Raw genomic sequence first — 12,016 nt, forward strand, 5'->3', positions numbered from 1 at the left:
CGCAGAGCGCAAACAAATTAGAAGAGCCAGGAGAACAAAATTCGCAGAGCGCACCCTTACTGTGCGTTGAGCGAATAACTTCAGAAAAAAGGGCAGAAATTTAATATTCGCATAGCGCACCAAATACTGTGCGCTTAGCGAATTGCTCCAGAGTGCAAATTTAAAATTCGCAGAGCGCACCAGACTATGTGCGCTAAGCGAATGGAAGCAGTTGAAGTGCAACCAGAAAATGAAATTCGCATAGCGAACACACATCTGTGCGCTGAGCGAATTATGAAGTTTAATGAAAATTAACTGGCTCTTAAGAGACAGGACAGAGAGGCAGAAAGAATCTCCTGACACGAAAAATAGAAAAACGCTCTGGAGAACTGGAGAAGATCGTCAGGAGACCCTTCAAGACATCAAGACTTCACTTTCTGCAAGGAATTGCTGTAAATAGTACGTTTTATATGTCTAAGAGAGACTAGTTTTTCTGTTCATTGGAATTGGTTGTATGACGATACATTAATGTAAATTTCCTATGCAATATATGTCTCTGTTCTTGTTCTTTTCTTGACTTGCTTTAGATTATACAGAAGTATAATTCTTTTTAAAGGTTCTTTTGTACTGGGAAGTATTTTTAGAACCAGAAACGTAAGAAAAGAAACTAAAAGTGACTACGCTAGAAATAACTTATGTACTTTTGGTCATTTTAAACATCTGATTTTAATGCAAAATTATCTGTTGAATTAATTAAGGAATTANTAATTTAATAGATAATTTTAGAACTTGCTTTAAGGAATTAAATCAAGATACGCTTATGTGAATGCTTGAATAGAGAACGTATTTTATCCAGGATGTTACTGTAATGTTAGTCAAAGACCAATTCCTAGCATACCAACTGTTGATAAAATACAAAAAAAAAATAGTTTCTTGTATTGTTTTGTGTATTTTGATGTCTAATTGAGTTATAAAAGGAAGAATTGTCATGTGTTGCACAAGTCCCTTGGGAGAACGATACTTTACTTATCCACTGTATTACTTGTAACGATTTGGTATACTTGCCAAAAAGTTATCATTCATCACACAGAGAACAAAAAGCATTCCTATGAACACCTTAATCCATTTTTGAAGAATCTTATCAGATTTTTGCAATTCTTCCTATCACCTTCCATTTCTTCAGTATTGATGAAAGTGTCATCATTTCCTTCACTCTTTACACTAGTATCCCTTTTCTCAATCCTATCATCAGTGCACTATCTGAAGTAATTGCAACCAACATCTTCACTTTCATTCTATATATAAAAAAAGCGCAAACTACATCAGCTTAGTATTCCAATAATGGTCTGTTTTAAAAAATAACAAGATAAATACCATAACATCCATGTAATTTTACCTTGTACTTAGGACAACCCAAAATTGCTTCCATTTGTTCTTAGGAGTTTTCACAGTTCTCAAAATCGGTTTCTCTCCATAATGGAAAATGGATGATAAACCAAAAACCCTCTATCCTCCACCACCACAACAGAGATTAGGGTTTTGCTTCTGCCACCTATTACATGTGGAAGACGAACATGAATGGACCATTGACATGCCTGAATTACTTCAACCACAATGTTGAAAAAGAATGAACATCAACAATGTCTTACAAAATAAACATCCATCAAGAATATAGAATAAGTACATCAACGAAGATCAACAATTTCACAGCAGACGAACAACCAATATTAACATCGTCGTAGAAGAAGAAGTATTAACATCATCAAAGTCCAACTACATGAACAACGTTGAAGAAGAATAATAAAAAACATCTCAAATGCCCTTTTATTAGAGATTCAACCAATTAAGGATTCTACAAAGCTTTTCCAAATCTTTTATTTTAATAAAACTTAAATCTACGTCACTAATAAAATCAGTGAATCACGTCGTTTAAAAACCAATATCAACGTATCTAGTTAACTTTTTTTAACATCGTTTAATCTATCTAATGAAAATGATTCAATTAAATTAATTTTCTAAAATTAAAGATTCAATTGAAAAGAACTAAGAGATAATTATTAGAAAGTGGGTTTTAGGCCTAACTCAACCTCACAAAACCGGCTTGTAAGGTGAGGTTTGCACCTCACTTATAACTCGCTAGGATAGGCTTTTAACCATGACTCTGATACCATGTTAGAAGCCGGTTTTGTGGAGTTAAGTTAGGCCTAAAACCCACTTCTAATAATAAATTTGAGTTTTTAAAAATGATTAAACCTTTCTTAAACAATGAAATAAGAGAGACACAATGAAGAAATAAAGAAGAAGAAATAAATAAACCTTACAATCAAGTCTCAAATTATTTTTAATTTTTTTTTTTCATTTGAAACGTTGTAGTTTAAATTGCATGAGCCACAGCGAATTAAAGCTGCAAAAGTCAGCAAATTTAATGGTTGAAATCTATAAATTAAGTATAGTTATGGTAATTTTAAAAATGGAATTAAGCGATGTTCATAAACGCACTCATCAGTATCCCCACCATTAATCCTTAGACGAGAAAAAAAGGTTTTGAAAGATAATACAAAACTGCTTATACTTTTTAATTAGTTGATGTTCATTTTCACATTGCTATGTCTTTATTGTTTCAGAACTGCCCTTACAGTAAACAATGTTTTCTTTACTATCTAAAAAATAAATATTTTCACTTTTTTAAATAACAATATTTTTTTACAATATTTTAACATTATTTACGTATTATTATATGATTGGTTCATGATGGTGTTTATGATTATTATTATTATTGATTATGGAATAATTTTGGATCAATTATAGAATGATACGTAAATAATATTAAAATATTGTCAAAAAAATATTATAAAATATCGTTATCCTTCAAATAAATATTAGTGTTTTTTCCAAGCATAGTTAGTAAACTATAAGTGGTTTTACAATTTATTTCTCTTATTTTTATTTCCACAGAATTTCAAACCATTATTGTATTTTTATAAAATATGTGAATTTTAATTTTAATTCCTATGAAGTATGTTTCTTTTAGTTTCATTAATTCATTAAGAAAAAAAAAACATTTTTTAGTCTTTAATATTTGTTTCAAAATAAATAACTACTTAATGCAACTGTTATGAAAGCGTATCTTAAACTGATTTGATTTCAATTTTAGAAGAAAAACAATTACAAGACTAATGTCAAAAGTTTGAAATAAAAAACAGATTTCATTGTTGGGAAAAATCAGTGCTGTAAAATCTGAATAAATTTGTGTAAAAACGAAGACGACAAGATGAGTTGATATGAAAATTTGGAGGCACTTGGAAGTGTGGTTAGGAGAGATTAGCATATTTGTAGGGTCATTGCCACCAAAGGGTTCAATCTCAAAGGACATAATTAATGATGTTTAGCCTTTTCAGCATGTTCACTGTCACATTTTTATTTTAGGGTTTTAAGAAGGGATGTTATACTGTGTGAAATTTTCTGAGAAATTAGATTGTGAAAATTGAGTGCATGAAAAAATATTTGAGCAGAAAAAAAAGTGAGCTTTAGTAATTCCCATATGAAGGGTAAGCAAGTGAGGCAGAAAAATGATTTATATATGAATATGAGCACTTTCATTCTGTTTCCCATTTCACTTTCTGCTCTTTTTCTCACACTCACAGCACATTGCCTTTCTGTCTTTTGTTATCATTATTGTTTTTATTTTGCTGCTTGCTTTGCTGGTGAGTCCCAGTGTAGAAGTGTGCTGTGCATCCATAACTGGAAACTCTTCTCTCTCTCTCTCTCACTCAAAAAGTCACAAGTCATAGTTGGCACTTTCACACCAACACAACCTATTCTTCTCTTCCTACCATAACTCATTTGCTGCTACACAAACAGGAGTAGGAAACATTCACTCACATTCACTGTAGAAATCATACACAAACAAAGAAAGGCAAAGAAATGAGTTTGTCCTCCAATAGCCATCCATTTCTGTAAATCATTAACTAGTACTTGACTTCCTATGTCTCTTGTATCAATCACTGTTCTCTAGATTTATACCTAATGGGGGCTGCAACTCTCTTAGCAAGGCCACAACCAAGGATAATTTTCTTGAAGATTATTGTTGTTGGAATCCTCTACAGGCTTAACTCCTTGCTTTCGTCAAGTTTGGAGTTGCTTTGAAGTGCATCATGGTGTTTCTGCTTTCAGTTCCAAGTTTTCCAACACTTAGCTAAAGGGAAACACTTTATTATTTGTTTGTTCAGGTAATAATACTCTTGTTTGCCTTGCCTTTGCTGAGTAACAGCTGCCAAATCCAAAAGGGGTCCTGGATCTTGTTTCTTGGAATTTCTGTTTGATGAACAGCATTGATTTCTGTTTCAGGTTTTATTGCTCTCCTAATAATTCTCCTTAAAGTTTACCCAATTATTGTCTTAACTGCTACAGTTCATGTAAGATTTGGTGGAGTTGAGAGAGTGAGGGGGAGAGGGAGAGGGAGAGAGGGGAATGAAATGCTCGGAATCAAGAAAAGATTGGCAAGAATTGAGTGAATCTCTGCCTCTTCGGCTTTGCCTTTTGCAAGGATTCTTGAGAGAAAAGTGTTTCATTGTAACGGCTGAAACGTTCAAAGCTGCTTTCATACTTCTGCCCCTCTGAAGAATATTTTTCTTTATTTCTTTATTACAGCATAACGTGCCAACAAGTTCCCATCTTTAAGACCCCTTTGAAGAGATTTCTTGCTTATTGATCAGTATCAACTATTCGTTTGTGATATTGCATTGGGATTTTATCAGTGAGGCCACGGTCAATACCAAGCACAGAAACCACATTGAGCCTAATTTCCTAAATTAAGCATCCATGGAGCTTCTTCCAAGTCTAGTAATCATGCTTGTTCTTGTTCCGTGTTTTGAATCACTTCCTGGTGTCAAGGCTCAGTCTACTACTACTTCTCCTGGGTCTTCTTCATCAAGGGAAGAAGCAAGGGCTCTTGATGCACTTCTACAACAATATGCTTATAGGGCTTTGATGAATCCAAAAACAGGTATCATTTACAATGCAACTCATCTTCCTTCCAATTTGTCTGGGATTGAGGTTGCAGCATTGAGATTAAGAAGTGGAAGTTTAAGGAGAAAAGGGTTCCAACCATACAATGAGTTTGAAATTCCTGTGGGACTCATTGGGAGGCCATATGTGGAAAGGCTTGTTTTGGTGTACCAAAATCTGGGTAATAGATCCTCCAGGTACTACCCTTTGACAGACTATACCTATTTGGCTCCAGTGTTGGGACTACTGGCTTATGATGGTTCTAATCTGTCAGCTTCAAATTTATCAGAACTACACATAGATGCGTCTGGTGGCCCTATATTGGTCAAGTTCGGGGCTGTTAAATCAGTCCCTCATGGTGCTGTTGCAAAATGTATTTGGTTTGATTTGCAGGGTTCTTCCAATTTCAGTGATGTAACAGCAGACAACACTTGTTCATCTTTCCAACAGGGTCATTTCTCTATAGTTGTTAAATCCACTGCTCCAGCTCCAGCACCAGCATCTCCTACTCCTGCAAGTCCTCCAAAAAGGGGGCCATCACCAAGTGCTCAAGGAAAAGGTGAGAAGGATAATAAAAAGGTGTGGATCATTGTAGGGTCTGTTGTGGGGGGACTAGTATTGCTTGTGCTGTTGTCACTTCTTGTTTTGTGGATGAGAAAGTACAAACAGAAGAAGAAAATGCAACAGATGGAAAAGGCGGCAGAGTTGGGAGAACCTCTTCAAATGGCCTCAGTTGGGGATACAAAAGCCCCTGCTGCAACAGTAACAAGAACACAACCAACCCTTGAACATGAATATGCACCATGACACAATATTTTTGCACAATCTTCAGTTGCTCTTCCACTCATTCAAGTTAATTTACTGTATTCAGAAATTCTTCTAATCACACGTTTTTTTTTTTGCCTGCCCCCCGTTTGTTTCCTTAACATAGGATTTTTGTGTAAATCTGTTATCTCTTTGTGATTCATTGTGGTGTGAATTAGTAGTACCCAAAAGTGATGATTATGTGATGAATTCAGTTGTTCCATGGACAGAATAAAATTCTAAGACCTACATGTTGGGTTAGATATCTTGCTTTTACTATCCTTTTCACGTGGTTGAAACATGATAACTTGGTATAAATGTTGTGGGCACACAATGCTTATTTGCTCATCCACCAGTTCCCATCATTCCTGATCATTCATTTAAGTGAAGAAGAGACCATTGGTCTCTATGCCCTCACCTTTGTTTCTGAGAACCACACTTGGAAATTCAGTGTGCACCCTTCTTTTTTGCCTACCTTCTCTTGTTACTGTCTTTGTTAATAATGGTCTTGCTAACAAATGGATTTAGGTAGGATGCAGTTTTTAATGTTAATTATAATGCTGTTCGAATAAACTTTTCCATAGGAAAAACTAAGATAAAAAACTTAAGTTTCTCACATAAATTAAAAGCAATTTTTGCCTGTTTGAAAAAGTCAGATGAGAAAGCTTTTATAAAAGCTCAATGTTCTTCAATTTTCTCCTTTAGGTGTTTGTTAGGAAATTTATCCATCAATGACAAATACATATCAATCATAAAGTGGAATAGAAAAACTCAGAAACTGACTATGAAGAAGTTAAAGGCCTAGAATAGTTAGAGTAGAAATACACTGCAGTATTTAAGAAGCATCTGTTGTTGGTTGCATTAAAAATTTGGTGTGTTGCATTTTGTTACCAAACAGATAAGTGGGTGAAGGAAAGTCACTAAAGAGATGAAATAAATTAATGCCAAGACCTGCTGCTGAGTGCTGGCATTTCAGTGCTCATCTTCACCAGAAAAGGACAAGGTAATGCAAGCAACCAAGTCAGGACAAGAAGTAAATCTGTATATGTAGTTTTGACAGCAATGACTTCTCCCTCTTCCAATATTAAAAGTTTTTCTTCTTTTTTTACTGAAAACATAAAACTTTTCAGCATGCATTTTATTGTCCAGAACTCAAACAGAGGACAGCACATGGCAAGGAAAACAGTTCTTGTGCCATAACTTTCAGCTCTCTGAATATGGTTTAATTTCTGTTGTGAAAGTCCAAAGCCATGGATTGAACAAAACACTTATATTTTATAGTTTTTACTCACAGTTTTTCTTAATGGGAACCTTAACACAATAGAAGCAGCCTAAAAAGGTGAGTCACATTTTTAACAGTAGTGTTCTTTCTCTCTTTATTAGTTGAAGTGCCACAATCTATATCTCTTCCTTGCCACTTGAACAACCCTGAGAAATATATTATGCAACAACAACTTGATTTGTTTCTATAAATACCCTCAAGTGTTTGAAAGATATGATGATGACTAGGCCACTCTTTTATTACAAGTCAACTACTCAATCTCTATATAATAAAAAAACCAAACCAAACCAAACAAAGAAGAGAAATGCTTGTGGCTGCACGGATGAGATAAAATGACTTATGAATGAAGGTATCACATTCACAGCTCAGCACCACCAACACCTAACCCAGTTTCAGTCATTGAAAAATCAGTAAGTTCTGTCAACTAGAAGGAATATGCATCATTTTTTATTCTGAACTTTATTATTTAACTCCATTCTTTCATGCTTGGATTTCGAGGCCCCAACTTCACAAGGAGGAGACATAATGGAACAGCACATAAGGGCAATATGAATCAGACACTTGAACAATATTCTAACTTTTATTAACAAAGGCTTGCACGATTTTTCAAGCTTTTGTAATATGAACTTTTTTTCTTTAGTTGTTGCAATTTTTTTTATCAGTTTCAATCCCTTAAAAATAGGATATTTTGTTTTTTTTTTTTCTGTTATTTGACTTTAGTCTTGCTGTATTTGATCTAAATCATCATTATGTTTTTATATATATAAAAATATTATATGGTCCTTTCAAGGAATAAAATCAATATAGTCAACATTTTATGAAAACTGACAGTGTGTTTGGCTATTAATTGGCACACATTACGATGAGTTCAAACGAAAAAGTGCCACTAGATGAATTGTGGTGAAGGGATGCTTAGTCCACACAATATAAATCCAAAAACAGTATGCTTAACATGGTCGAAATATTAGAGGTTGAACTCAAACTTTTCATGAATGAAAATCGTACCATCTTTATACAAGGACAGAGAGTATTGTATTTTTAATTATTTAATTTTAAAAATGACTCCAACATATTAGCAAAAGAGTAAAATAAAAGCTATTTGAGGTACCCTTTGTTTTGCAAAGCAGTACTAGGAGGCACCCACAAGGAAACAGAGGAAAAACAGAAAGAAAAATGAATGTAGTACGAATGTTCCTAAATTTTCCAAGAAAAATGTGGCTTGAAATGATACGAGATCTCCTTACTTCTTTGTTTTCCATACCACAACATCTGTCACATTCAGGAGATTTTTATGTTACTACACGGCAATTTGTTGGTCCTGCTGTTTTAACTTGTAATAATGGAGGAGCTTTGAACAGGTAAGATGTCGCTAGCAACATTAGATACCAAACACGCATTTATGTATTGTCAGTTGATCAAGATACCTGCTTTTATTTTCATACTTCCATCTGTTAATCTTACAAAAATAATTGTCCAATTCTTTCACAATTTGTACTGTTTAAACACCTATAATTAATTGGGTGCATAACTGCAGTTTGTGGTTAAGGATTCTGTTTCACGAGTTTGAATCCTCTGACATTACCTTTCCTATTAAGGGAACTTGTATACTAGACATGTCTTTACGTTCTATCACTACTTCTCCACACCCACTGGATTTATTTTTTCTTCTTAATTTCATTGTTTGATCTGTGAGGAATAATCTCTACTTGATCAACCTGTAACTATGTTGGTTCCGAGGAAGAGAAATTGAGCCTCAAATATGTTTAATTGTAAATAGAAGACAGCTGATTTTTCATTAGTAATCGCATACAGCATATTATGTCTTACGAATATCAAAAAACGAAATATCAGAATACATTTTTGATAACCTATATACAAACAGAATTTAACAAGATTTGTTAAGATAAAAAACTCATTTATAACAAGTCTTGAAAGTCGAATCCATTTTGTTATAAACCATTTAATATGATAAATCTCTTGTTAATGAGTCTGTTCTTCCTTTTGTAAAAATACAACTACAAAGAGGTTATCTAAAGTAATAAGTTATTATATTACTTATAAATATTTTAATATTCTTTTTATCTAAAGTAAACTAAAAGAGTTTACTATTCGATTTTAGTATCCGAGTTTACAAGAGTTTAAACAGTTTACTTAAACTCTCAAGTTTAACAACTGTATGCATTGGGAATATGCGCTGCATTACGTAATAATTCATCGGCCATTGACGCCAAGTAGCAAGATTTGCAGTCAATCGTCAAGCACAAAATGGTCAGATTCTAGAAGGCAACAACTATATCAGAACAAATAAGTTTTCAACAAGCTTAGAGATAGCAATAATGATTGGAGCATAGGTATATTTATAAATCTTATGTTGAATTGCATACAGGAAAACAAATGGAATTCCATTGTAGTGATTCACCCTGCTTCCCAAGAACAGAGCCTCAAATCCTGGTGAGCAGTTTATTTTCTTCACAATGACATTAACAACCTGCATGTTCCAGAGCAAATGTCATGCTTTCTAATCAGTAATCATTAAAACCTCAAGAACAGAAAATTCAATCTCCAGATTAAAGTGTTGCTAGAGCACTTCTATAAAGACTATAAACACTAATGAAGAATAATATTCTTGATCTTCATTCAAGATGTTCATAATATGTTTTCCTGTTGAGGGTGGAAGACAGATCCATGTAAAATTTGATGTTCATCCAAAATGATGCTTGTTTCCGTTAACACGAACAATATACCAAAACCGTACTATCAATCATCAAAAAATGTCATTCTTTAATTTTTATATGCAGCAAGAGAAGATATTGCAGAAAGAAGAAAATAAAACTCTATTTTTTTTTTTTCATTCAAGATTTTCATCTTCATGTTCAGTTCATGTTTTACTATGGCCTATGTTGAATCCTATAATTTTAAAAAAGAAATTGAGTTCTCTTTAAGCTGCATTTGGATTGAAGGAAAGATATAAATAATATAGAAGGAAGTAGAACACAGCACAATAAAATCTTCAATCCATTATTTGGATGTGTGGTGATGCAATAAAATAAAATTCTCATTCCTCAAAGACTGATAATATAAGAAAGAAAAACTGGGTAAATAATAGGCATTGGTCCTGTTTGGATTGGATAAGCCATTTCATGTACAAAAACGGAAAAATGAAATAAAGAGAAGTTTATTTCATTTAACTTTTCCAAAAGAGGTTAACTTATGATAAGCTAATTTTAGCTAACTGGAGAAACTTGTTTCATTTTATCTTCTCATTTTTCCTCTACAAGTAGTGTTTATGAAGAAACTTATCCAGACATGACATGGAAAGGAATAAGTTCCACTACTTTCCATTATATCCCACCCTCACTCTTTTACTAATCCAAACAACGAACATAGCAGCATTACATTTCATTCCCTTCCATTCCATCTTCTTCCACCAATCCAAATAAGAAATAAACAGAAACGTTATACCATTGCTTGAATAAACAACACAGAAAACCTCAATATAAAAATTCATGGAATTATTAAAATCTCAATCATGAACTTTCAAACAAAAAACGATAACTCCATATTTTACACCCTATATTCCACTCTTCAGCTAAATAAAAAATATTTAAAATATATATATAAAAAATTCTCACCTCCCACACCCTAGCGCCTAAACATAGTATCTGTGCTTTCTAGAAGAAGACTTTACTTCATCGTATAGGCTAAAAAACCGACAAAGTAATTATCTAAATCGTTTTGTATTACAACGGCTATAAAGCAACACCGCAAAACCTCAAACTAAACAAAATTTCGATCGATCTAATCACTCTACCCGATACTTCCATAAAATTTTCCTATCGAAAATTCACAGTCAAAATATAGCATTCGCGGAAACCCTAGGGCATTTCAAAAGAGAAAACCAAGAGCGAAGCTTACGGTGTTAATTGGAAGAGGAGGCGGCTTGTTCGTGAAGCTTCTTGTCCCTTCGTTCCATCGCAACGTCCCACAGATCGTTCCCGATGTGCTTAGGCTGAAAGAATTTAACATCAGTGAGAAAGATCCAATCCAAAAATTGATCGATAACAAAAATATTGAAAAGAAAAAAGAGAAATTACTCTGCCATGCGCTGCTTTGTGAATGTAATACTGAGCGTTTCCCATTACACAGAGCATTCCCGCTATGATTCCCAGCGGCAACACCGCTTCCATCCATCGCAAGTTCATCTTCGTTCTTCTACCTTCGCTTCTTCCAACTCTCTCTTCCTTCACTCTTGGCCTTTTTCTTATTTTTATTACTTTTTGGGCCTCGCTCATCACAAAAGTCCAGTCTTTCTTTTCTAGGTCTTTATGGGCCTGCTCTATCCATTTCTTTGTTTCACCTTTTTCTTCATGCACCATCCTTATTACTAACTGCACATTGTACTAATAAAATAACACTAAAATATTCTTTGCATCTCTGTTCTCTATTGTAGAAAAACGTCATGTTAAAAGATAAATATAAAATTAAAAATTAAACTAAAATTACAAAATTGTCCAAACAGGAATCACTTTCTTTTGTTTTCCCTCTGTTTGTTTAGATTTATTTTCATTTTACAAAATAAACAAACACAACCTTCCTTATGAAAATTCTGTTTATACGTTATTTCAACTGATATCTAACTTTTATAGCTGTAACAAAATAACTTCTAATTTTTAGCTTTTAATATTTATTTTTATTTTATTCTTAAAATATTTTTTAAGTTTTCATTTTTTTAATACATAAGATGTGATTTATTATTTAATTTTCATCATTCCATGAAAGAATTGATTTTATTATTTGACATAAGGTGTTTTTCAATTTCTTACTAAATAAGATAAGATATTAACAATGATAGAAAATAATTTTATTATCATTATTTTTTACAAAATTCTATACTGTAATATTTTTAATTATTATGTTATTTGCAACATTTATTTTAATATCTTA

At 33.1% G+C, this 12,016-nt stretch overlaps 2 protein-coding genes across 3 annotated transcripts; one reads left to right on the forward strand and one right to left on the reverse strand.

Annotated features, from left to right (window-relative positions):
* Positions 1-3,485: 3,485 nt before the first annotated feature.
* LOC106758056 lies at positions 3,486-6,053 on the forward strand. Of its 2 annotated transcripts, none has more exons than XM_014640963.2 (2): positions 3,486-4,208; positions 4,327-6,053. In XM_014640963.2, the coding sequence occupies exon 2, from the start codon at positions 4,801-4,803 to the stop codon at positions 5,791-5,793; it is 993 nt and encodes a 330-aa protein (XP_014496449.1). In that variant the 5' UTR covers positions 3,486-4,208; positions 4,327-4,800; the 3' UTR covers positions 5,794-6,053. The 2 variants fall into 2 exon arrangements, with proteins under 2 accessions (XP_014496449.1, XP_014496450.1); XM_014640964.2 differs by having other exon boundaries at positions 4,390-6,053.
* Positions 6,054-9,271: 3,218 nt separating this feature from the next.
* LOC106758834 (NADH dehydrogenase [ubiquinone] 1 alpha subcomplex subunit 1) lies at positions 9,272-11,330 on the reverse strand. The gene is made up of 3 exons (XM_014641827.2): positions 11,167-11,330; positions 10,988-11,081; positions 9,272-9,560 (listed from the first exon to the last, which is right to left on the reverse strand). The coding sequence occupies exons 1-2, from the start codon at positions 11,272-11,274 to the stop codon at positions 10,992-10,994; spliced, it is 198 nt and encodes a 65-aa protein (XP_014497313.1). The 5' UTR covers positions 11,275-11,330; the 3' UTR covers positions 9,272-9,560; positions 10,988-10,991.
* Between the last annotated feature and the right edge of the window lie 686 nt (positions 11,331-12,016).

Source organism: Vigna radiata, chromosome 4 (assembly GCF_000741045.1).
Source record: "Vigna radiata var. radiata cultivar VC1973A chromosome 4, Vradiata_ver6, whole genome shotgun sequence".
Lineage (NCBI taxonomy): Eukaryota > Viridiplantae > Streptophyta > Magnoliopsida > Fabales > Fabaceae > Vigna > Vigna radiata.